This window comes from Lynx rufus, unplaced genomic scaffold, assembly GCF_022079265.1.
Source record: "Lynx rufus isolate CCGP_SWC_20201006 ecotype Redwood Valley unplaced genomic scaffold, mLynRuf1.p SCAF_13, whole genome shotgun sequence".
Classification (NCBI taxonomy): Eukaryota; Metazoa; Chordata; class Mammalia; order Carnivora; family Felidae; genus Lynx; species Lynx rufus.
In genome coordinates, this window is record NW_025814827.1 from 44,158,499 (window position 1) to 44,185,138 (window position 26,640).

The following is a 26,640-nucleotide window of genomic DNA, read 5'->3' on the forward strand; positions in this document are numbered from 1 at the left end:
CTGTTGTGTTCCATTGATCTGCGTGTTTGTTTTTGTACCAATACCATACTATCTTGATGACAACAGCTTTGTAAGATAGCCTGAAATCCAGAATCGCAATGCTTCCAGTTTTCTTTTTCTTTTTCAGGATTGCTTTGGCCATTCAGGGTCTTTCGTGGTTCCATGCAAATTTTAGTATTGTTTGGTGTAGCTCTGCGAAAAATGCTGGTGGTATTTTGATGGAGATTGAATTCATCTTAAACATTTTAAGTGTTGTGTTGTAACTTGAATTCTGAGTCTGATATATTTTTTAAAAACTGATTTCTCAGTGAAACTCATTAGTCTACTTTTATATGACACCTCATTTCTAACAGACTCTGGGAAGAATACACCATCATAGGTTTGGGAAGGAAGAAATATATTGTGCAGAACTTTTCATACCTCAGAAAACAGAAGGAACACATAAATTAGTTCTTGGAGGAGCCTCCAGGGGACGATGCTGCACAAACTAGAGATCTTGTTGCTCAACATCATCTGCTCACGCCCTCCCCCCTGCAGCTGGCTGAGCTCTTTGCAGACAGAGACAGGGACAAGAATCATCCGTCAGAAAGCTCCAGGCTCATCTCAGCAGCTTTTGCATTTTTATCTCAGCAAGGAACCTGTCCAAATTTACTTTCTCCACCCTTCTTATGTCTGAGGGCTTGGTTTCCTCAGCCAGTTTCTTGTCTGCTCAGGGGGAGATTTTCCTGAGAAGAGCCACTACCTTTCTACTGCTCGGCCATGTTCCTGTTGCTTATCTCAACACTGGGGATATTTGCCCTGCGTGAGTAAAATTTCATATTAGTCTATAGTTCTACAGATTCAACTGGAAATACTGACTTTTCATTGTGAAGTGTGCACTGCTTTCACTGATACAACACTGATTTTGCAGGAGACACTGGAGCCCAGTCAGTGACGCAGCCTGATGTCCATGTCACTGTCTCTGAAGGAGCCCCTCTGGAGCTGAGGTGCAACTATTCCTCAAGTGGAACTCCTTATCTCTTCTGGTACATGCAGCACCCCAACCAAGGACTCCAGTTTCTACTGAAGTACTTTTCAGGAGACACCCTGGTTAAAGGCATCAAAGGTTTTGAGGCTGAATTTAAGAACCATGAAACCACCTTCCACCTGAGGAAATCCCGAGCCCTTGGCAGCGATGCGGCCAAGTACTTCTGTGCTGTGCGTGACACAGTGTCTGGGACTGCAGGGGGAGCTGAACACAAACCACCATGGTAGGGGAGTTTTTGGAGACTGACGGTCTCTTCCTGTGGTATTATCAGAGATCTCTTGCTGTATGATGCCAAATGAGGCAAATAGAGCTGAGCAGACTCAGATATTTCTATATAATTCTATAACTCCATGTCTGATAAACTTAATTTAGCAGGTTTTTGGTCTTTGTAGAAACTATATGATAATAAATAGTATTACAGAATGATGGAGAAGATAGTGTTCTGATCATATAATACCAGGATGCTTAAAGACTGGCCTTGAGGTTGATTGCCTACGAGGTTAACTATATGAGTTTTCATTTATCATTTCTTCTGTCAGCCAACCCAGAAAACAAAACATGAACCCCTCATGTTCTTTCCCTGAAAAGTTTGCCTGCTTGTTTCTTTCATCATTCACAGATCATCTTCTTGGAATTTTTTTCCCCCTAGATCTTACTGTGTTGGTCAGAATGTGTCAGAATATTATCTTTGAGTGTCAATTCCTTTATTTAAGAGGGACTCTGAAAAATTTTAATGTATTTACTTACTTACTTACTTAATTTTAGGGGGTGGGGCATGAACAGGAGAGGGGCAGAGAGATGGAGAGACAGAATGCTAAGCAGGCTCCATATTATCAGTGCAGAGCCCATTGCGGGGCTGGAACTCACAAAGCGTGAGATCATGACCTGAGTTGAAATCAAGAGTTGGACATTCAACCAACTGAGCCACCCAGGCACCCCTTCTTTTAGTAATTTAAATTCTACAAATCTTCACCAGAAATTTTTGGATATAATCTCTTTTGCTGCTTCCAGCTATGGACATTTTTTTTTTCTTCTTGCTTTTTCTCCTGTTCTTGTTTGATTTCATAGTTGGAATATTAGAGTTTGAATCTTATATGTTAACAACATTATAATTAATGATGTAGTAATTTTAACAATGCCAAACTCTGCTAGAAATATTGATAAGAATTGCAGTGAATACTAGGTGTCACTGGACCCAGTATAAACTTATAACCCAGTATAAAATTGTTTTGTGTTAGGATGGAAAGAACTGTGTAAGAAGTTTTATGGCCCTTGTGTTCTTGAAGTCTTAGAGATAACAAATACTCTGCAGAAAGGGGAGAAAGATAAAGAGGAAGCTTTCTAGCTGCTTCTTGGTTTATTCTATAATGTGTGAAAAGTGCCCAGCAGCCCTCAAAATATAGAGAGACTAAGTAGATCATCACTGACGATACATCAGAAGATCAACGGTAATTTTTAGGATGTGGTGATATGGTTATGTGTAATAAATGTGTTTGAGTGATTGCTGGAAGGGTACAAGGAAAGTAAATGCTGGTGTTGGAGACATAAAATCTGGAATAAGGAATTTGTATTCCTTTAATGTCCTTCTCCTTCCCTCCTTCCCTTTTTATTTTTGGACCATAATCTCTCTACCTCTATTTTCAGGTGACACTATCATCAGCTCAAGTACATTGCCCAAAGGGACTGTGGTGGGCCCTTTTTTCAGATTAGTAGGAGAAGGAGAATTACTAATGTTTTTGATTCTGAACTCAAAGTGAGTTTGAAGAAAAATAGGATTTATATCAAGGACCCTGAGCAGTTGGGAGATCATACCCCCACCTTCCCAACCCTAACTCTACCTGAAAAATCAAAGTACCCTGTCCTTATCTCTCCCTTTCTGCTTTTATTATTAGTTATTTATTTATATGATTATGTATTTTTTTATGTTTATTAATTTTTGAGAGAAAGAGACAGAGCATGAGTGGGAGTGGGGCAGAAAGGGAGAGAGACACAGAATTCGAAGCAGGCTCCAGGCTCTGAGCTGTCAGCACAGAGCCCAATGTGGAGCTTGAACTCATGAGCCATGAGATCATGACCTGAGCCGAAGTTGGATGCTTAACCGACTGAGCCACCCAGGCGCCCCAGGTTACATATGATTTTTATGAGGAAATTTCTACAATAAAGAATTATATTAAGAATAATGTGGGAATCCTGAGTTATTTTATCAATCAAACTAATAATTCTGACTTTTCATGTAATTAGCCAGTCTTACCCCATACCTCACCACTCAGAAGTGGCTGGCCTAAATGAAAGACATAATATCTTACTGAAGACTGAGTTACAATGCCAGTTGGGAGATACACCCTGACTGATGAGACTTTGTTAGTAGAAATTAACATGTGCTTCAAATCAGAGAAATTTATGTTACTTTATGCATTACTGTCTTTCACATAGTCAGAATTCATGGGCCCTGGAATCAAAACATAGATGTGGAAGTGGCTTCTCTTACTATTACAGCTAATAACCCACTATCAGACTTTGAGATTTCCATACTGGCAACTTTATGCTATGTGGATTTGGAGATCTTAGTCTTTAGGGAAGAATTCTTCTGCCAGGAGACAAAAAAAAAAAAAATCTCTCTACTCAATGGATGATAAGTATAACTCCTGGATATTTTGAGCTTCTCAGTCATTGAACCATAGAGAAAATATCTATTGGCTGGAGTGGTTGATCTTGATTAACAAGAAGATATTGGGTTGCTTCTACACAATGGAAGCAAGAATACTATGTTTGGAGCCTGTTAGTACTTTCATGCTCAGTGGTGAAGCTTAATGGAAAACTATAGTTACCCAAACAAAACTGGTTGAGGGCAAGGGAAATATAAAGTAGAGATTGATTAAGGAAGCAATAGATGTCAGTCATAGCCTTGTGACCAATTACAGAAACAAAGTTGTAGTACTTTTAAATTTATTTTTTTAATGTTTATTTATTTTTGAGACAGAGAGAGACAGAGCATGAATGGGGGAGGGGCAGAGAGAGAGGGAGACACAGAATTGGAAGCACGCTCCAGGCACAGAGCCCGACACAGGGCTCAAACTCACGGACCCTGAGATCGTGACCTGAGCCGAAGTTGGAAGCTCAACCGACTGAGCCACCCAGGCGCCCCAAAGTTGTAGTACTTTTAAAAAGTGAAGTATAATGAACATATAATGTTATATTAGTTTCATATATACAACATATGGATTCAACAATTCTATACATCATTCAAAGCTCACCATGTGAAGTATAGGCAAAGTCATAGTACTTTTGCATATTTTGTATTTTCTTGTTATATATGTATGCTTACTTGTATGTGCTAAATCTTTCCTGCTACTATCTTTCCCATTTTCATTTTATATACAACCTTTTGGAAATTAACTTTACACTTTAACTTATAGGTAACAGAATTTTTTAGAGGAGCTCTGAATCTGAAGAGTTATTAATATCATCAGTGATGGCACAATTGTATCCAGGCATCTCCTCATTTTGGGGAAAGGGGGAGAAGTTTTTTTCACTTGCCAAGGATAGCAGTATCCTGAAGGAGGTAAAAATATTGAATTGTTTTGTTGTTACATGTGTTTCAAACATGTGTAGAAGTTTACATATAGAAGCTGAGTATTCAAAGGGATGGGAGAGATTTATTAACTCTCAGCTCCAAATTCATCTTTTGCTTGTTCTTAAAAATAGATTTGGTCCCTTCAAATATTTTCTTTGCCAGTTGGTGCAACTTTAAAATTTTCAGTAGCAAGTGCAGGAAGAGAGGGACTTGCCTCCTTGTCTGTGTTCCCTCTGGCAAGCTCCTGCAGCCTGGGGGCGTCTCCAGCGACCAGCTCATGCCAGCACCTGCAACAGCTTCCTGCAGGGCAGTGTTCAGCAGCACCCAGGGGGACAGCAGCTTCCCTTAGCACCCCCATTTCTAGGTGGGTGTGTAGAAGAATGCCTCTCATAAGACATGTCCTTGTGAACATCTTTTCCCAGCATCCCAAAGGATGGTTTTCTGGCAAGTTCTCAAGGGTGGATTTGCAGCAAGGTCCACTGTTACCGCACCATAGTGACTTCTCTGCCATCCAGTGAGCCACAAGCGTGTCTTCTCCAAGGTCTGAGTCTCAGCCCTGGAGTGGATGGGAACCTCTTCCTGCATATTGTATCCCTGAGCAGTGGCTACACTTTACATCCCCTATTCCTGTAGGATTCCTCTTTCCTTCCTACTAGCCATTCCCTTTTTACTCCAATATTCCGTTGTAGTTAATAATTCTTTTAGGTTTTCCCTAGTCAACTTATTGTGCAGTTTCTCTCTCCTGAATGGACCACTTTTGTTCATTCACCAGGACACTCAAGCAGCTGGAGAGCATCCCCCATTTTCTCTTCCCCAACTCTGCCTGAGATGTCAAAGCAGATTCTACTTCTTTACTGTTTTATATGATTATTATATAAATATGAGAAACTTCCCATGATAAAGGATTATATAAAGGGGATTTTGGAAATATTATATGAATCACTATTGAGTTATCAGTGAATTTAATTTCAATTTTTCCCATTTTGTCTATATTTGACCAGAAATTCATTATAGCACAGAGGCAAATTCTAATCAACTTTGGCAATATTTTATTTTAACTAAAACAAATGATCATTCATTGACTAATGAGAATGTGTCTGGAGATGGTAATTCCTAGTCATATTCTTGCATTAACTCCCTTATCCATCCTTATTTCTGATTTTTTCTGTCTTTTAAATAGGATGGAAAGGCAAAGAGAATATTAAAACAATCTGAAGAAACAATACTCCGTTCACCTGAGCAAGATTTTATGTGTCCCCTTCCAGTCATCCTCTTCCTGACGACAATGACTGCTCTTATTGCTATCACCGAAGATTGATTTTAGCTGTTCTAGAACTTTAAATCCAGGAAATCATATGGTAGGGACTCTTTTGTACCTTGTTTCTTTCATTAAACAAGATTCACCCATGCTCTTGTGTGTATCAGTCGCTCATTACTTCCTCTTCCTAAGTATCCTACTATCTGAATATATCACACTTTGTTTATTCACATCTGTATCCACCACTGGCTGACACTAGATCTGTTAAGGGTGAAATCTTTAATTCCATTCATAAAGTTTCAAAGTACAGACTACCTTCGATTTTTATATTCTGTTGGTGCAAGAGTAGAGTGTGTCTCTAAAACATTTTAGCCAAGACATGTATCTTAGATACCTTTATTTAAAGACTCATGTTGGGGTGCCTGGCTGGCTCAGTGGGTGGAGCATGTGACTCTTGATCTCAGGGTTGTAAGTTCAAGCCCCATGTTGGGTGTAGAGATTACTTAGACAAAAAGACCCAGGCATAACATTAATTTTGCTATTTAATATACCCCTAATTTGCCAATAAAAACCTAACATATGGTATGCTCTCTTATTTAGTAAAGTTTCACATATTGGTCAAGATGTGCATATCTGAATTTTAGTTTCCTGTGCCATGGCTTTCCATTACAATGTAAGCTGATCCCCCCTCTGCAATTTGTTTCCCTGATGAGGGTCATTGCCTCTCCTTAGAGTTGAAACTTAATTCAAGTGGCACAAATATATGATATCTTATTGTCTGTGTTAAAAAGTTTTAAGGTAAATGGCACATCCTAACACTTTGATATATAGTTGACCCTTGAACCGCGTGGGGAAGAAGGAAATGTGTGACCACCAACCCCCTGCACAGCATCCCTAACTTTCCCTCTGCCTGGAGTCATTTTCACCTACTAGCTTCATGACACATTCATTCACTTTTTCATAATTTAAGCTCCTAGAGAAACATGTGCACATATGAATATAGAAGAATGCTCAGAAGGGTTTATTGTTGTTGTGTATTTCATAGATTAAAAAAAATCAACCTCTTAATACTTCTTCAATAGAGGAAGGGATGTATAAATGGTGGTATATTCCTAACATGGAAATAATGCAACAGAAGGATATATGTGTGTTAATATAATAAGACCCCTAAGATTTATTACTGAGTTTAGTTTCTTTCTTCCCTTTTAAAGAGAGAGCAAGCTGGGCGAAGGGCAGATGGTGAGAAGAGAGAGAGAGAGAGAGAGAGAGAGAGAGAGAGAGAGAGAGAGTCTTAAGCAGATTCCAAGCTCAGCATGGAGCCCAAAATGGGGCTCGACCCCATGAGCCGAAATCAAGAGTTGGGTGCTCAACTGACTGAGCCACCCAGACACCCCTATTATTGAGTTTATAAAGCAAGTTACAGAAAGGTATGCACAGTATGTGTCATTTTGTATTAAAAACCTGTAAATAAAACTATATTATATATTTTCTATGGATTCTTATATTTGGGACATGTGTGTAAATCTACAGTAAAACACCTGGAATCATCAACTCCAAATTAGTGAATAATGAAAAGGTAAAAATTGAGAGTTGTAGTCATAGGGGATTTTAGTCTTTATGTAATGTTTCATTCCTGTAGTAATTCATGCATTCATGAATTCCTCTTAAAATTAACAAGTAATAAGCTATCATAAAGGTTTATGTTTTCCTCTATGCTTCTCATCAAAAAGGCAGAAAAAAGAGAACAATCATCTTCTAAATAAACTTTGTCCAATCACCCCACATGCAAGTGTTTCTCCCTCCTCTGTGATAATAAAGCTTTTAGTTCATTCTCCTCTTAGGGTCCTACTCTTTGACTCTACTCTATTTATGTGTAATGGCCTTCCTGGTAGACTGTAACCTACTGTCTCATCTCTTTTACATATTCTTAACACCTGGTAAATTGCCTCATTTATGGTAAAACTTCAGCAAATGTTTATGCATTTATTCTGCACTAGGTAGAACAACTCAAATAGCACAAGATGAGAATTGCCAAATTGTCTTACGTTATTGTCTTCCATGAAATTCCATTTTATTTTATTTCATTATTTTTAAATTTTTTTAATGTTCATTTATTTTTGAAAGAGAGAGAGAGAGACAGAGACAGAGTGTGAGCAGAGAAGAGGCAGAGAGTGAAGGAGACACAGAATCTGAAGCAGGCTCCAGGCTCTGAGCTGTCAGCACAGAGCCTGATATGGGGCTCGAACCCACTAACTGTGAGATCATGACCTGAGCTGAACTAGGCTGCTTAACCCACTGAGCCACCCAGATGCCCCATGAAATTCCATTTTAAAAGTAGGATTTGGGGGCACCGGGGTGGCTCAGTCAGTTAAGCAGCCGACTTTGGCTCAGGTCGTAATCTCACAGTTGGTGAGTTCGAACCTGGTGTGGGACTCTGTGGCTGACAGCTCAGAACCTGGAGCCTGCTTCAGATTCTGTCTTCCTCTCTGTCTACCCCTCCCAGCTCATGCTCTCTCTCTCAAAAATAAATAAACATTAAAAAAATTTTTTTAAAAAGTAGGATTGGTTTACTTTTAATCCCCATTCAGTCTAAGCAGTTACTTTGTTTCCTGGTCATCTGCTTCATGAGGAAGCATGGAAGAATGGAGCTGGGGTCTGTGCCTGCTGAGTTGCTTGGTCTGAAGTGGTCTTTCTGAACTGTTTTGGTCCACTAGGGGGCACTCTAGGCTTTAAAAGAAACAAAGATTTTTTTTTTCCCCAATAGTAAGAGAGTTGAACAATTATAAAGAACAGAAAACATGTAAGCCAATGAAATTATAGATAGCAAAGGTGGGGGGGAAATGGGCAAACATACTTGTGTAAGGTTCATCTCAGATTTTCAGAGTTGCCATTCCATATAAACTGCAAAAAGTTGTAGGCTATTTCTCTGTCAGCCACGGTGAGAATGATTGTCTGAGCACGGTAGGTAAATAAAAACATTTCTGGGTACTCATGAGGTAGCTTAACAGAAAACATCCCCTGACGTGTTTTCAATTTTTAAATTGTTATAAATAAAATCCCCAGAACCACGGACCTAGAAATTATTTCAATACCCCAGATATCCTACCTTCTTATATATCCTGGGTGAGAATGGAGGAACAAGAATGAAGAGAAGAAGAAAAAAGAACAAAAAAAATAAAGAACAAAAATAGAAGGAAAGGGGGGATGACAGAATTTACTCTGACCAGTACTGTGTGGCCTGGCCAGAATAACCTGTGTGGGTGAGCAGGGTGTCCAAGAGTTACACGGGAGAGGTAGAGAGGTGGAAATTAAATCAGGGTAGACATTATGCAGACACCCTATTTTTCACCAATCAAATTCTGGTTGGAATCATTTTCCTCAACTTCTTTTTTTAAATGCTTATTTATTGGGGCGCCTGGGTGGCTCAGTCGGTTGAACGTCCGATTTCGGCTCAGGTCATGATCTCGTGGTTTGTGAGTTCGAGCCCCGCGTCTGGCTCTGTGCTGACAGCTCAGAGCCTGGAGCCTGCTTCGGGTTCTACGTCTCCTTCTCTCTCTGCCCCACCCCCGCTCATGCTCTGTCTCTCTCTCTCTCTCTCTGTCAAAAATAAATACACATTTAAAAAAAATTAAATAGTTGGAAGAAACAAAAAAAAAATTAAATGCTTATTTATTTAATTTAAGAGGAGAGTGCAAACATTAGAGGGCTAGAGAGGGAGAGAGAGAATAGCAAGCAGGCTCCACACTCAGTGAAGAGCCCACCTTGGGTTTGAACACATGAATCATGAGATCATGACCTGACCCAAAATCAAGAATCATACGGTTTACCACCAAGCCACCCAGGCGCCCTTGGAATCATTTTCTGTGCAGATGGTGACTATATGTTTTGGATTCTAGAACTCTCCTGATTTCAGGAAATTATTTTTACTTCTGCAAAACAGAATGCATGCTATCAGATAGTTTTCCTTAGTCAGAATTTTCGTATCACTGAATTCTAACATCGTCTAACTATGCAGTTTGGGAAATGGGGTCACTCTTCTCTATGATTTCCAAGGTTCTGTGTAACTCACTGAGACACTAACTCTTCTAGAAATATCATTCACCCTTCCTCAGTCACTAACCCACAAATTTCTCACATAACATGTTTTAAGAAAAATAAAGACCTTATAAGTGCATATATTGGAAATACCGTCCCTACCTCCCTGCACCGTTGGCAAGCATAGTTTTGGACACATTACTCTGCAGTCTCCCTGGGCCGCTGTGGGTGGAGTCTCAGTCCCGGGACTGCCAGGGTTAAGGTGTGATTGGTGCTCAGTGATTCTGGAGGGACGTGGTGACTGTTGACAACACAACTTCTCTGACCCAAGACTCTACACTCTTCAGAGTAGGGGTGAAGGCACGTCAGCGACCAGACAAGGAGTCATGAAGAGACAGCGGGGAGCCCTGCTGGGGCTTCTGTGGCTGCAGGTTTGCTGTGAGTGGGGGCGTTCCAGACGGGGGCTGGGGAGGTTCATAGCCCGCAGTGGAGGGGGAGCTGGCACAGAGCTCCTGCAGGGTCTACACCCTCAGCGGGTGTTCCCGGGAATACTTTATGGGTTTGAAAACTGCCTCAGTGGCTCTGCAGTGACTTCTTTTGTGTTTGGTTTTGTCTTTCCAAGCAGGGGTGAGAGGGATGGACGTGGAGCAGACACCTGCAGCCCTGAGCCTCCAGGAGGGAGCCAGCTCTACCCTGAGGTGCAATTTTTCCAGCTCGGTGAACAGCGTGCAGTGGTTCCGACAGAACCCCGGGGGCGGCGGCCTCACCCGGCTGTTTTACATCGCTTCAGGGATGAAGCAGGATGGGAGGTTGAACTGCACGGTGAACACTAAGGACCGGCACAGCAGCCTGCACATCAGGGCCTCCCAGCAGGAAGACTCAGCCACCTATCTGTGTGCGGTGGAGGCACAGTGCTCCCTGCTGCTCTGCAGCCTGTCCCCAAACTGCAGCTGGGCTCCCAGCCCAGCCTCCTCCACCAGGAAGCCTTCCTTGTGCAGCCGCATTTGCACAGCGTGCTTGGGACCATCTGGGGCTTTGCAGGCTCAAAGCTGGTGGCGGTAAACCTTGACAATAAATTATTTCAAAATGAAAGTGTGTATGTGCACATTGCATAAAGCATATTGGAAGGATGTTAGTTCTTAAAATGTTTAGAATCTCTGATTTTGGAACTTGCTGCCACATGGGAAAGCAAAGATCCGTAGGCTTTGAAATAGAAATTTAAGATAAAGATAAGAGTCTCAATGGAAAAGAATAACAGTTTCATGAGAAGTGTCAACTGATTCAATAACCGCTCATTAACACAGAAGCTAATTTGAAGTTCATTTTTCTTATAACTTAAGACACAATAAAATACATAGACAAGCATTCTGAATTGTATAGAAATCATGAAGCCAATTTTAGTTTCATAAACATGGTCCTAAAGTTACAGAAAATGTCAGAAAAACCAATTAAATGCTTCCGTATAAATTTACATTTAAAATTAAATTCAGATTTACATGAAACTGAATGGTATGTAAAGTCATATATATAAAAATTGTTCCTCTAGAAACATCAGTGCTAGATTTACTTTATATTTCATTAATTTATCAGATACCTATGCTAATTTTCTCATAGCATATGAAACAGTCTTTAAGATCGGTTGCACCAACAGAAATATTCTTCTCAAAATTAAAAATTATCAAAAATTTCATTTGCAGTATTACATTTACCAACAACGACATTGTTATATCGATTGAAACAAAGTTACTAAAAGTATAAATTTTGATAACCTAATAATTAATTTGGAGAAAGCAACCTAGAAAAATATTATTATAGTACACTACCAAAGTATTATTGGGTTTTTTTAGGGTTTGGTATATTTAATAACTTGTATATGTTTATTATATTAATATTTTTATATATTAATATACATTTGATTTTTTTTAATGTTTATTTATTTTTGAGACAGAGAGAGACAGAGCATGAATGGGGGAGGGTCAGAGAGAGAGAGAGAGAGGGAGACACAGAATCTGAAGTAGGCTCCAGGCTCCGAGCTGTCAGCACAGAGCCCGATGTGGGGCTTGAACTCACAAACCAGGATATCATGACCCGAGCCGAAGTCAGACATTTAACCGACTGAGCCACCCAGGCACCCCTACATTTGATTTCTTTACAGTTTGTTTATTTTGAGAGAAAAAGGGGGGACAGAGGGAGAAAGAGAGAGAGAATCCCAAGCAGGCTCTATGCCCAGCACGGTGCCAATGAGGGGCTTGAGGCAAGCTCTGACCCTTGACAGTGAAATCATGACCTGAGCCCAAGTTGATAGTTGGATGTTTAATCTACTCAACCACTCAGGCTGACTTTTTTTTTTTAAATTTTTTTTTTCAACGTTTATTTATTTTTGGGACAGAGAGAGACAGAGCATGAACGGGCGAGGGGCAGAGAGAGAGGGAGACACAGAATCGGAAACAGGCTCCAGGCTCTGAGCCATCAGCCCAGAGCCTGACGCGGGGCTCGAACTCACGGACCGCGAGATCGTGACCTGGCTGAAGTCGGACGCTTAACCGACTGCGCCACCCAGGCGCCCCTCAGGCTGACTTTTTTAAAGACAGTTTTATATTTTATTACATAGTTTAATTTTTTTTTTCTTTTTTAAACATGGGGCCACAAATTTTCTGTTTCATTGCATATCGCCAATTATATAGCCAGCTCTGCCTGGGAAGTTTGAACACCCAAGTTAAACTGGAATAAGGGAACTAGAAGCCAGAAAGCAATCAGGCTGTATGAGAAAGTATTTGTTGCTTTACATACGTTTGAGTAAGCTCATCCACCATGGAGCCAACCCCATCTCACTGCCTGTGGTAAATTTTATACAGAGTGAGTAAAGTTCCATTTTATTCCATTTTTTATTTCCTATAGATTGGGATCCTCCTTGAACCATCTTTGGTCTCCCAGAAGAAAAGAAAACGCAAAGAGGATCTTACCCTGAAGACTCTGTCTCTGCTTCTGAAGAGGCCCTAGGATTGGTTAGGAGCAACCTCAGACCCACAAGATCACATGTGGTTGTGGAAACGGGCTTGGGGTTCCATGATTCAGACAATTTCTCCTCACACTTACATCAGTCCATACTGCTCACAGCCAGTCCTCAAAAGACTTGATTTGTTATATAGTACAAAAGAAATTTAGAACTGGAAGAGCCCTTAGAAGGGCTTAGTCCACTTCATTTTACAAAACAAAGGCTGTACCCAAGATGGTACCATGGAACAATTAGGTTGTCAGTGAGCTGGGAGAGAAAGAAACTGAGTTTCCTCACTTTCTCTTTGGCATTCTCCCCACTGCCTCCTTGCTGCAGGGCCATCCTGCTGGGTAAAGAGATTGTGTCTAATGCAAGCCCAGCCACTTAGATCTCTGCAGTTTGGGTCTGGGAAAGCCATGGTCCAATCAGTTTGATTGCCTGAATGGAGAGTTGCAATTTGTGTAAATATCTGACACTTTGGGCAGGAAAAAGAACTCAGGCTGAGCCACTGTTATTCTACCTGCAAACTTACTTACTCCTCACTGGTTTCTGGAGGTGAAAGCCAAGGATGATTGTGTCAACTGAACACCTCCATGCATTTCTAAGGACTTTCCTAAAAATAGCAGAATATGTATATCCCAGGTGGACATCTCTTGAAGGCAAAATGTGAATATAGAGCATCACTAATACATTGTTATGAAATGTAATCACTGCATTGGGAGACTACGGGGGAATATCGTCCTCATGCAGCTGGCCATCCATGAATGTATTAGAAAAGCCTTGCTAGGTCTACACTTTTTGATGATGAGTCAGGCAACATTCAATGAAATAATCACGGGAAAAATAAATAAATAAATAAATAAATAAATAAATAATCACGGGGCCATGAATTTTGCCCAAGAGATGATTATACTTGTGCTACAGCTCATATATAGGACATTATGTTAAATAGAGCATACTCAACTATAACGTTCAGTTCTGGATAACATAACTCAAAAGGGAAAATATTGACTTAAAGTATATGTCTCCAAGAAGAGAGAAATTCACCCAAAGAAGGTTTTGGGAATTCTATCCTATGGAGGAGGATGGATGAGTAAAATGAGGAAGAATCTTAGAATGGAGAAAATTTACATATGTAAAAACACACAGTTTATATTTACAGACAAGTTTATATGTTGCTTTTGATTCTTCATCAGAGTTGTCCCTAAATTTTTAAAGGTGTGGAATGTGATTGAGGATTTTTTTTTCTGCCTAATTTCAGAGGAGTAGTGAGTACAATCCTTAGGAAAAGGGCTTCCACTTAATGTAGGTGAGGCAGTCTTGATTTCCCTAGGATCCGTTTTCATGATGAGTAGTCTACTTGTACTACTCCCCTGGGCAGCCATGGCAATATTTAGGCTTCCCTAGATTGTCTTCATTACATTGTAATTGGAGAATATCAAACTATTAAAGTAGATGAGAAAGGATTTTTGCCAGAAAGGGATAATTCTGGAAATCTACAGGACTAAAGAACTTTATCAGTGTCTTTGGAACACTGTAGTGGAGTTTGGGAGAAAAATGGCAAAGTATGGAATCTGAGGACTGGCCAAGGCAGCAGAAAACTACACTAGGAGAGTTGGCTTACACGTTAGAGGAACCTCTACTAAGGATTTGAGTCACTTACTACATTTTGGACCTGGCACCGTTTTGATATCAGACAATAAAAGCATCTGTAGTATAAATGGCGACATATTTTGGATCTGAAACCCGATATGTTGTGAGAATTTCCATTCTTTCCCCCAATACTTTGCAGTATAAAATCCTTGTAGCAATAGGAATATATTTCTGAGAGCATGTCAGATTTCCCATCACAAATAACCAAGTCAAAATGTTTCCTAACTCATGGACTTGTCCCCCTGCTCCTTTATCATTGACATTTTTATGACAGTCATATTAACTGACAAAGATTCTGCATTTTGACTGCTGGTAATGTGACTTCTCTGGAAATTGCCAGGTCACAGGCAAGACCAGCTCAGAAGAGCAGGGTCTGAGATAAGAGGCATTTGAAATATTTATTCTTTGGCTTACATGTTCCTTTTAGGAAGAGTTTTTCTCCATAACAGACAAATGAGACTGGTAGATTTGGCAGAAAGGGAAGGTTTTCTATGTTCTTTGTTTAAGAGAGTGAATCATGATTCCTTCCTCGTTTCAAACATGTACACGAGGCCCATCATTGAATAAACGGCAACAGGATCTACTCTTTTGAACTTAACAGTGACTCAGTAGTGTGCAGAGGTATAAATCTTAATGTTTACATTCTTCCTGTGCGTCTAGTCTCTGGTCTAGGATGTAATTTGTTTGACGTATTGCTGCCATTATGCGTCTGAGTCCCTCAGAGGCTCGGGGTAGGGGAAGAAGGTTTTCCCCAGTGAGTTCAGTACAGACGTGACCACAGGAGGGTGCACCTGAGCTGCCGCAGACCAGGCGGAGGGTCCATGGTAGAGCATCTGCATGAGTAGGTCTGGCAGAAGCACAGTCGTCTTCTTATTGGCTGGTGGACACGTGGGAAACCACTCTGACTGATGCAGGAAAGAAGGGCGGGCCGGTACTAGAAGTAGCTGTGCTGGCTGGAGGTGGCAAGTCTGAAAGTGATCGTAATTGTAAGTGGGAGGAACCATGAGGACATCCGAGGGGGCTTTCATCATGCTCTTGTGGCTGCCGCTGCACTGTGAGTTGAGTGTTTATGAGAAACAGAGTAATGAGTGGATAGTCTTCAGCAGTCAAGACTGGCTTTCCTCAGGTTTCCTCCAGGTAGTGGAGAAAAGGGGAATTCTGAAGCATAATAACGCGGGAACTGCTCTCCTTTCTCTGACCTTTTCTTTCTGCACAGGGCTCAGCCGAGGAGAGAATGTGGAGCAGAGTCCTTCCACCCTGAGTGTCCAGGAGGGAAACAGCTGTGTTATCACCTGTAGTTACTCAGACAGTGCCTCAGTCTACTTCCCTTGGTATAAGCAAGAACTTGGAAAAGGTCCCCAGCTCATTATAGACATTCATTCAAGTGTGGCCAAAAAAGAAGACCAAAGACTCACTGTGTTACTGAATAAGACGGCCAAGCATCTGTCCCTGCACATCGCAGCCGCCCAGCCTGCAGACTCAGCTGTCTACTTCTGTGCAGCAAGTGCACATTGCGTCCCAGACACCTGCTGCCTGCACCCAAACCTGTGACTGGGCAACCCCTGTCCTTTGACACAGAACTTCAAGTAGATAGTTTGTGCTATTGTTTGTCTGCAGGCAGAAGCAAATGTGTTAGACATTAAAGCATAACTGAAGACAACTGGGATCGAGATGACCCAGACAGGGTTAGAACATTTTGTTGAATCATTGCTGCTTATTGGATTTTTGAAGGGAGTTAGTAAGGTTTTATTTTGCAATTCAGGTTTAAAGCTGATTTACATTTGCTGTTCAGACTCCTGTCATACAAACAACTTCTTGGTAAATTGTCACATTCCTGTCATGCATTAGCTTTCAACTCTTATCTTTCCAGTACTGCAGATGTTGCTTTTGTTCTGTTATAAAACATTGTGTGCTAAATATAGAAAATATGTAAAAAGCAAAGTGTGAAATTGATAATTGTGTACCCAGCTAACTTATTATCAATGTTTCATTTACTCTCTTCTTAAATTCTAATGTAACTTGGATTCTGATTTTTTCCATTCAATGTTATATCCTGAATTGAGCATTCTCCTCTAACACCTGATTTTTAATAGCGCCGTGAGAGATTTTCACAAGTCACAGTAATATTTTTAATTTTTTTCCTCTTCTGTCTTTCTGGCAATATGTGGCAGTCCTTTCTGTGTGTTCTGAATATTTTCTTCTTGAGAAAATGTGAGTTAGGATTTTCTTGAGAGCCCAGTGATGGTATGTGTGTTATGTATATTTGAGGAAAATTAAAAGCAGAAGTGATTTGTCAAGAATTTGAATTGAGAATTAAGACTCTTTTCAAAACTTTGTTAGTATTTTTTCACATCTACAATCATATAATTTAGAAGGGAAAGTTGTATCTTTCAATCATAATTATACAGCACAAACTTTTTTTACATAGTTGATCATCAATAGATGTTTATTAATGGAAGAAGGAAAAGGTGAATTCTGCTATATATTTAGAATTTTTATTTAAGCTTGTGAGTAAATTAAATTTGTAAGTTGACTTGTGAAAAATAAACTCCTAAAAGTCTGTATTTGGTTATTGAAGAACATAGTATTTCCTTCTGTTTATCTATGTGTTTTTCAATAAAGCTCCATTGTTTTAAGGTAAAGAAACTTACTCCTAGACATTTAATTTTTATTGTTCCTTATGATTGGAATCTTTATTCCTGGGATATGTGGGCAAAATTATTATATATATTCATCATGCACCTCACCTAAGTATTCTTAGTGGATTGCAGAAGGCATTTAGATTAACATTTATTGTAGAGATAGCTTGCTACAAATTTCCCTATCTTAGCTTCATATTTTGACTGAGTTAAGCATTACTTGTGCAGCGTTTTTAAAAAGTAATTCTTTTAGTGGAGTGCCTGGGTGGCTCTGTTGGTTGGGCGACCAACTTCAGCTCAGGTCATGATCTCATGGTCTGCGGGTTTGAGCCCCGAGTTGGGCTCTGTGCTGACAGCTCAGAGCCTGAAGCCTGCTTCGGATTCTGTGTCTCCATATCTCTCTACTCTTCCTCCCCTTGTGTTATATCAAAAATAAATAAACATTAAAAAATTTTTTTAAAAGGGAATTCTTTTAGTGTTGAAAATAGAATCAATATAAGGAAAGAATTTGCATAAATAATTATTTTCCTAATTCTCCCACCCCTGCTCAATAGCAGGCTATTTTCAAGACATCTCATATTCTTCCTAAAGATGGATACAATTGATGATTCAGTATGGTGAGAATGATCCCTCTTGGCTGAGTTATGGTGGTCAGTTATAAGCTAACTGGTTTGTTGTTGTAGGGAAAGTCATTAGGTTAAATTAGGTTTAAAATATCTGAATAAGAAAGGTCAGTATTGTAGCCCAACACCTCAGTCAGCTTGGATTATTTGATTATATGGTTATACACTAGCTCCTGTGCAGTAGAAGGAAGGCGACTCTTGATTGTTCCATTTCCTCCAAGCCTGATAAGGAGTCAGAGGGAAGGGCAGTTTATATTTTACTGTTTTCTTTCTTCTTAAACCAAGTTAGAAGACAGAGGGTGCAGTTACTCTTAGCTCAACTGCTTTCTCATACTTAGGCGAGAATGTATTCAACAGAAGAAAACAAAAAGCTAGTCAGAGTGCAGAGTCAGTTCATAGCCTAGATCCAGATACATTCAGACTTTAAAACTTCATTATGGATGGTGGATTTGTTACCATTGCCTCTGGACGATGTATATCACAGGCTTTATCACAGAAATTCTTTCTGCCATTGTTCTGAAGGCCAGAAGTTGAATTTATTTCACTGGGATGATATCATGATGCTAACAAGGCTGTACCCCCTCCAGACACTCTAGGGAGACATGATTCCTTGTCTCTTACAGCTTTGGTTGCTGCCTGCATTTTTGGCCTATGACCACTTCAATCTAACCTCTGCTTCCATGGTTTCGTTGATGTCTCTTTTTCCTGTCTTCAAAACTCCCATCGCTTCCTCTTAAAACTATACATGTGACTATATTTAGGCCCACATAATCCAAGATTATCTCCTCATCTGAGGATCCTTAACTTAATCACATCTTTAAGTTTTTGTTTATTTTTTTTCTCCTCCATTTTCCACCTGATGTTTATTTCTTTCTTTCTTTATTTATTTATTGTCCATTATTTTGTCTCTCACAGTTGGCATGGCTGGTGCTTTCTTTTCTAAGCTGAGAAAATAATATACATCTTAGGCAGAGTGCAGTCATAAAAATAGAAGTCACATCACTTATTTTCTTTTCTCAATGTTTTAAAATTGTATTAAAGAAATTCTATAGAAAAATGGGCTATTTTTGGATACAGTTATATCTGTGAATATTAAATTTAATACATAGTATAGATTCATCTAACCACTATACAATCATGATGCAGAACGAGTTCATCACTTCACCCAAATCCCTTGTTCTGTAACTTTTAAAAAAATTTTTTAAAAGTTTATTTATTTTTGAGAGAGAGAGAGAAAGAGAAAGAGCAGGTGAGGGTGAGAAAGAGAGAGAGAGAGAGAGAAACATAGAATCCAAAGGAGGCTCCAGGTTCTGAGCTGTCAGCACAGAGCTGAGGCAGGGCTCCAACCCAGGGTCTGCGAGATCGTGACCTGAGCCAAAGTCGGAAGCTTCACTGACTGAGCCACCCAGGCACCCCAGTTCTATAACTTTCTAATCACACTCTCTGCCATCCATAAATTTTTGTACACCTGTTTGTTGTTTTATATTTTTATCTTATAAGAATGTCATATGAATGGGAGCTGACAATACATAATCTTTTGATAACTCTGCATCTTAGTGGGAGGAAGCTCATGCCACAGGCACCTGTATGGTCTCTGCCTCTCCCACAATCTCAGTGTTTCTTATCCCTGATTTTTTTAACTTTTAAGTTATTTTATAAAAATGATGAGTTATACTCATCATTTCAAGTGTTTAGACTCTTAAATATTTGATTCATGTTTCTAGAGAAGAAACACTATAGCCATCAAAATGGAGTGGTTTAGTGGACTGTAGGACCAACTCATCTAGTCAGGTTGAGACATGTTCTTTACAGAAGTCTAGTTGTATCTAGTCTATTCTAAATTTTTCTAACATTTAAGACAAATTTTATTGATTAAAATTCCCTTTACTTGCACTAATTGGGGTATGTTTATTGTTTGGCTTTTCAAGGAGATGACACAAAGTAACATACACAACATTTTTTTTAAAATCTTTGTTGCGGGGATTCTGGGAAGATGGCGGCGTAGGAGGACGCTGGGCTCACCGCGCGTCCTGCTGATCACTTAGAGTCCACCTACACCTGCCTAAATAACCCAGAAAACCGCCAGAGGATTAGCAGAACAGAGTCACCGGACCCAAGTGCAGACGAGAGGCCCACGGAAGAGGGTAGGAAGGGCGGCGAGGCGGTGCGCGCTCCACGGACTGGCGGGAGGGAGCCGGGGCGGAGGGGCGGCTCGCCGGCCAAGCAGAGCCCCCGAGTCGGGCTTGCAAAAGCGGAGGGGCCTGACGGACTGTGTTCCGACAGCAAGCGCGACTTAGCGTCTGGGAGGTCATAAGTTAACAGCTCTACTCGGAAAGCGGGAAGGCTGGAGGACAAAGGGAGGGTGAGCTGCGGAGCCCCCGGACGACAGAGCTCAGTTTGGCGGGGAACAAAGGCGCTCGCCAGCGCCATCTCCCCCGCCCATCCCCCAGCCAAAATCCCAAAGGGAACCGGTTCCGGCCAGGGAAATTGCTCGCTCCGCGCAAACACCCAAATCTGTGCTTCTGCGGAGCCAAACCTCCGGCAGCGGATCTGACTCCCTCCGGCTGCCACAGGGCCCCTCCTGAAGTGGATCACCTAAGGAGAAGCAAGCTAAGCCTGCCCCCCCCTGCCGCCGTGCACCTTGCCTTCCCACCCCAGCTAATACGCCAGATCCCCAGCATCACAAGCCTGGCAGTGTGCAAGTAGCCCAGACAGGCCACGCCACCCCACAGTGAATCCCGCCCCTAGGAGAGGGGAAGAGAAGGCACACACCAGTCTGACTGTGGCCCCAGCGGTGAGCTGGGGGCAGACATCAGGTCGGACTGTGGCCCCGCCCACCAACTCCAGTTATACACCACAGCACAGGGGAAGTGCCCTGCAGGCCCTCACCACACCAGGGACTATCCAAAATGACCAAGCGGAAGAATTCCCCTCAGAAGAATCTCCAGGAAATAACAACAGCTAATGAGCTGATCAAAAAGGATTTAAATAATATAACAGAAAGTGAATTTAGAATAATAGTCATAAAATTAATCGCTGGGCTGGAAAACAGCATACAGGACAGCAGAGAATCTCTTGCTACAGAGATCAAGGGACTAAGGAACAGTCACGAGGAGCTGAAAAACGCTTTAAAGGAAATGCAAAACAAAATGCAAACCACCACAGCTCGGATGGAAGAGGCAGAGGAGAGAATAGGTGAACTAGAAGATAAAGTTATGGAAAAAGAGGAAGCTGAGAAAAAGAGAGATAAAAAAATCCAGGAGTATGAGGGGAAAATTAGAGAACTAAGTGATACACTAAAAAGAAATAATATACGCATAATTGGTATCCCAGAGGAGGAAGAGAGAGGGAAAGGTGCTGAAGGGGTACTTGAAGAAATAATAGCTGAGAACTTCCCTGAACTGGGGAAGGAAAAAGGCATTGAAATCCAAGAGGCACAGAGAACTCCCTTCAGACGTAACTTGAATCGACCTTCTGCACGACATATCATAGTGAAACTGGCAAAATACAAGGATAAAGAGAAAATTCTGAAAGCAGCAAGGGGTAAACGTGCCCTCACATATAAAGGGAGACCTATAAGACTCGTGACTGATCTCTCTTTTGAAACTTGGCAGGCCGGAAAGAATTGGCACGAGATTTTCAGGGTGCTAGACAGCAAAAATATGCAGCCGAGAATCCTTTATCCAGCAAGTCTGTCATTTAGAATAGAAGGAGAGATAAAGGTCTTCCCAAACAAACAAAAACTGAAGGAATTTGTCACCACTAAACCAGCCCTACAAGAGATCCTAAGGGGGACCCTGTGAGACAAAGTACCAGAGACATCACTACAAGCATAAAACATACAGACATCACAATGACTCTAAACCCGTATCTTTCTATAATAACACTGAATGTAAATGGATTAAATGCGCCAACCAAAAGACATAGGGTATCAGAATGGATAAAAAAACAAGACCCATCTATTTGCTGTCTACAAGAGACTCATTTTAGACCTGAGGACACCTTTAGATTCAGAGTGAGGGGATGGAGAACTATTTATCATGCTACTGGAAGCCAGAAGAAAGCTGGAGTAGCCATACTTATATCAGACAAACTTGACTTTAAATTAAAGGCTGTAACAAGAGATGAAGAAGGACATTATATAATAGTTACAGGGTCTATCCATCAGGAAGAGCTAACAATTATAAATGTCTATGCGCCGAATACGGGAGCCCCCAAATATATAAAACAATTACTCATAAACAGAAGCAACCTTATTGATAAGAATGTGGTAATTGCTGGGGACTTTAACACCCCACTTACAGAAATGGATAGATCATCTAGACACACGGTCAATAAAGAAACAAGGGCCCTGAATGAGACACTGGATCAGATGGACTTGACAGATCTATTTAGAACTCTGCATCCCAAAGCAACAGAATATACTTTCTTCTCGAGTGCACATGGAACATTCTCCAAGATAGATCATATACTGGGTCACAAAACAGCCCTTCATAAGTTTACAAGAATTGAAATTATACCATGCATACTTTCAGACCACAATGCTATGAAGCTTGAAATCAACCACAGGAAAAAGTCTGGAAAACCTCCAAAAGCATGGAGGTTAAAGAACACCCTACTAACGAATGAGTGGGTCAACCAGGCAATTAGAGAAGAAATCAAAAAATATATGGAAACAAACGAAAATGAAAATACAACAATCCAAACGCTTTGGGACGCAGCGAAGGCAGTCCTGAGAGGAAAATACATTGCAATCCAGGCCTATCTCAAGAAACAAGAAAAATCCCAAATACAAAATCTAACAGCACACCTAAAGGAAATAGAAGCAGAACAGCAAAGGCAGCCTAAACCCAGCAGAAGAAGAGAAATAATAAAGATCAGAGCAGAAATAAACAATATAGAATCTAAAAAAACTGTAGAGCAGATCAACGAAACCAAGAGTTGGTTTTTTGAAAAAATAAACAAAATTGACAAACCTCTAGCCAGGCTTCTCAAAAAGAAAAGGGAGATGACCCAAATAGATAAAATCATGAATGAAAATGGAATTATTACAACCAATCCCTCAGAGATACAAACAATTATTAGGGAATACTATGAAAAATTATATGCCAACAAATTGGACAACCTGGAAGAAATGGACAAATTCCTGAACACCCACACTCTTCCAAAACTCAATCAGGAGGAAATAGAAAGCTTGAACAGACCCATAACCAGTGAAGAAATTGAATCAGTTATCAAAAATCTCCCAACAAATAAGAGTCCAGGACCAGATGGCTTCCCAGGGGAGTTCTACCAGACGTTTAAAGCAGAGATAATACCTATCCTTCTCAAGCTATTCCAAGAAATAGAAAGGGAAGGAAAACTTCCAGACTCATTCTATGAAGCCAGTATTACTTTGATTCCTAAACCAGACAGAGACCCAGTAAAAAAAGAGAACTACAGGCCAATATCCCTGATGAATATGGATGCCAAAATTCTCAATAAGATACTAGCAAATCGAATTCAACAGCATATAAAAAGAATTATTCACCATGATCAAGTGGGATTCATTCCTGGGATGCAGGGCTGGTTCAACATTCGCAAATCAATCAACGTGATACATCACATTAACAAAAAAAAAGAGAAGAACCATATGATCCTGTCAATCGATGCAGAATAGGCCTTTGACAAAATCCAGCACCCTTTCTTAATAAAAACCCTTGAGAAAGTCGGGATAGAAGGAACATACTTAAAGATCATAAAAGCCATTTATGAAAAGCCCACAGCTAACATCATCCTCAACGGGGAAAAACTGAGAGCTTTTTCCCTGAGATCAGGAACACGACAGGGATGCCCACTCTCACCGTTGTTGTTTAACATAGTGCTGGAAGTTCTAGCATCAGCAATCAGACAACAAAAGGAAATCAAAGGCATCAAAATTGGCAAAGATGAAGTCAAGCTTTCGCTTTTTGCAGATGACATGATATTATACATGGAAAATCCGACAGACTCCACCAAAAGTCTGCTAGAACTGATACATGAATTCAGCAAAGTTGCAAGATACAAAATCAATGTACAGAAATCAGTTGCATTCTTATGCACTAACAATGAAGCAACAGAAAGACAAATAAAGAAACTGATCCCATTCACAATTGCACCAAGAAGCATAAAATACCTAGGAATAAATCTAACCAAAGATGTAAAGGATCTGTATGCTGAAAACTATAGAAAGCTTATGAAGGTAATTGAAGAAGATTTAGAGAAATGGAAAGACATTCCCTGCTCATGGATTGGAAGAATAAATATTGTCAAAATGTCAATACTACCCAAAGCTATCTACACATTCAATGCAATCCCAATCAAAATTGCACCAGCATTCTTCTCGAAACTAGAACAAGCAATCCTAAAATTCATATGGAACCACAAAAGGCCCCGAATAGCCAAAGGAATTTTGAAGAAGAAGACCAAAGCAGGAGGCATCACAATCCCAGACTTTAGCCTCTACTACAAAGCTGTCATCATCAAGACAGCATGGTATTGGCACAAAAACAGACACACAGACCAATGGAATAGAATAGAAACCCCAGAACTAGACCCACAAACGTATGGCCAACTCATCTTTGACAAAGCAGGAAAGAACATCCAATGGAAAAAAGACAGCCTCTCTAACAAATGGTGCTGGGAGAACTGGACAGCAACATGCAGAAGGTTGAAACTAGACCACTTTCTCACACCATTTACGAAAATAAACTCAAAATGGATAAAGGACCTAAATGTGAGACAGGAAACCATCAAAACCTTAGAGGAGAAAGCAGGAAAAGACCTCTCTGACCTCAGCTGTAGCAATCTCTTACTCGACACATCCCCAAAGGCAAGGGAATTAAAAGGAAAAGTGAATTACTGGGACCTTATGAAGATAAAAAGCTTCTGCACAGCAAAGAAAACAACCAACAAAACTAAAAGGCAACCAACGGAATGGGAAAAGATATTTGCAAATGACATATCGGACAAAGGGCTAGTATCTAAAATCTATAAAGAGCTCACCAAACTCCACACCCGAAAAACAAATAACCCAGTGAAGAAATGCGCAGAAAACATGAATAGACACTTCTCCAAAGAAGACATCCAGATGGCCAACAGGCACATGAAAAGATGTTCAGCGTCGCTCCTTATCAGGGAAATACAAATCAAAACCACACTCAGGTATCACCTCACACCAGTCAGAGTGGCCAAAATGAACAAATCAGGAGACTATAGATGCTGGCGAGGATGTGGAGAAACGGGAACCCTCTTGCACTGTTGGTGGGAATGCAAATTGGTGCAGCCGCTCTGGAAAGCAGTGTGGAGGTTCCTCAGAAAATTAAAAATAGACCTACCCTATGACCCAGCAATAGCACTGCTAGGAATTTACCCAAGGGATACAGGAGTACTGATGCATAGGGGCACTTGTACCCCAATGTTCATAGCAGCACTCTCAACAATAGCCAAATTATGGAAAGAGCCTAAATGTCCATCAACTGATGAATGGATAAAGAAATTGTGGTTTATATACACAATGGAATACTATGTGGCAATGAGAAAAAATGAAATATGGCCTTTTGTAGCAACGTGGATGGAACTGGAGAGTGTGATGCTAAGTGAAATAAGCCATACAGAGAAAGACAGATACCATATGGTTTCACTCTTATGTGGATCCTGAGAAACTTAACAGGAACCCATGGGGGAGGGGAAGGAAAAAAAAAAAAAAAAGAGGTTAGAGTGGGAGAGAGCCAAAGCATAAGAGACTGTTAAAAACTGAGAACAAACTGAGGGTTGATGGGGGGTGGGAGGGAGGGGCGGGTGGGTGATGGGTATTGAGGAGGGCACCTTTTGGGATGAGCACTGGGTGTTGTATGGAAACCAATTTGTCAATAAATTTCATATATAAAATAAAAAAAAAATCTTTGTTGCACTAACAATGGCTTTGTATAGCTGAATTATAGCATCAGGATGGGTATTGTTTCAGGTAAAGGCTTTACTCAGACAAGTTATTTTACCAGTAAGAGAACAAAGTCATGTAATTCAAAAATTGTAACGTTTATCATTAAAGTGGGAATATATTTCTAAAAGGACAAAGAAACAAAAGAATAGAAAGAAGAGCATGAGAATCAGTGGTGCCAAACATCAAAGAGAGTTCTCTTCTAATGGTCTTGGATAGAGTTGTCTGCTTTATACAGTAATATGTTTGTTTCAAGTTTCTTGGGTCGGCACTCACCTCTGTGACCTGTCTGCTTCTGCTGATTCTCTCAAGAACCTCAGTTTAAGATTCCTAATATGAGCAACATTTTGCATTCTTGTCAAGGAAGGATCCATGATGTCATACTAGATGGTAAACGTGTAACCAAGGATCCATTTTATGTACTTTATCTGTTGAACTGATAATAAATAATACCTCATAAGGTCATTTCACATGTCTCCATGGACGTCTTTCTCTGGGATTTTGTTCAGAGCTGATTAAATGAAAGGCCAGATTATAATCTGGGATGAAAGGAAGAGTGTGAAGGGTTTATTGATCAAGTTCTGTTTGTGAAGGTTGGACTATGTGTGGGTTGGGACATCTGAGCTACATGGGCTGCAGTGAGCAGTTTATGTAAAGACAGCACAGGACTTCATGAGGGAAGGATGCAGGGCCTGAGGGCTAAGGCTAACATGTACCAGGCCACACTTGTTCCAGGGTGTCTGCTATAGTAACCCATTTCAGTTTTTAAGTTTATGTATTTATTTTGAGAGAGAGAGAGAGAGACAGAGGGTAAGAAAGCAGGCAGAGAGAGGGAGAGACAGAATCCCAAGCAGGCTTAGAGCACAGAGCCCGACAGGG

At 40.6% G+C, this 26,640-nt stretch overlaps 3 gene segments (V, D, J or C); all 3 read left to right on the plus strand.

Moving 5' to 3' along the window:
* Nucleotides 1-499: 499 nt before the first annotated feature.
* On the plus strand, nucleotides 500-5,763 carry LOC124508792 (T cell receptor alpha variable 8-3-like). The segment is given in 3 exon segments: nucleotides 500-802; nucleotides 911-1,250; nucleotides 4,444-5,763. Coding segments are annotated over 3 exon segments (387 nt in total).
* Nucleotides 5,764-10,193: 4,430 nt separating this feature from the next.
* LOC124508783 (T cell receptor alpha variable 22-like) lies at nucleotides 10,194-11,113 on the plus strand. The segment is given in 2 exon segments: nucleotides 10,194-10,332; nucleotides 10,520-11,113. Coding segments are annotated over 2 exon segments (489 nt in total).
* A 4,275-nt stretch (nucleotides 11,114-15,388) lies between these two features.
* Nucleotides 15,389-17,261, plus strand: LOC124508793 (T cell receptor alpha variable 13-1-like). The segment is given in 2 exon segments: nucleotides 15,389-15,596; nucleotides 15,759-17,261. Coding segments are annotated over 2 exon segments (387 nt in total).
* Nucleotides 17,262-26,640: the final 9,379 nt, after the last annotated feature.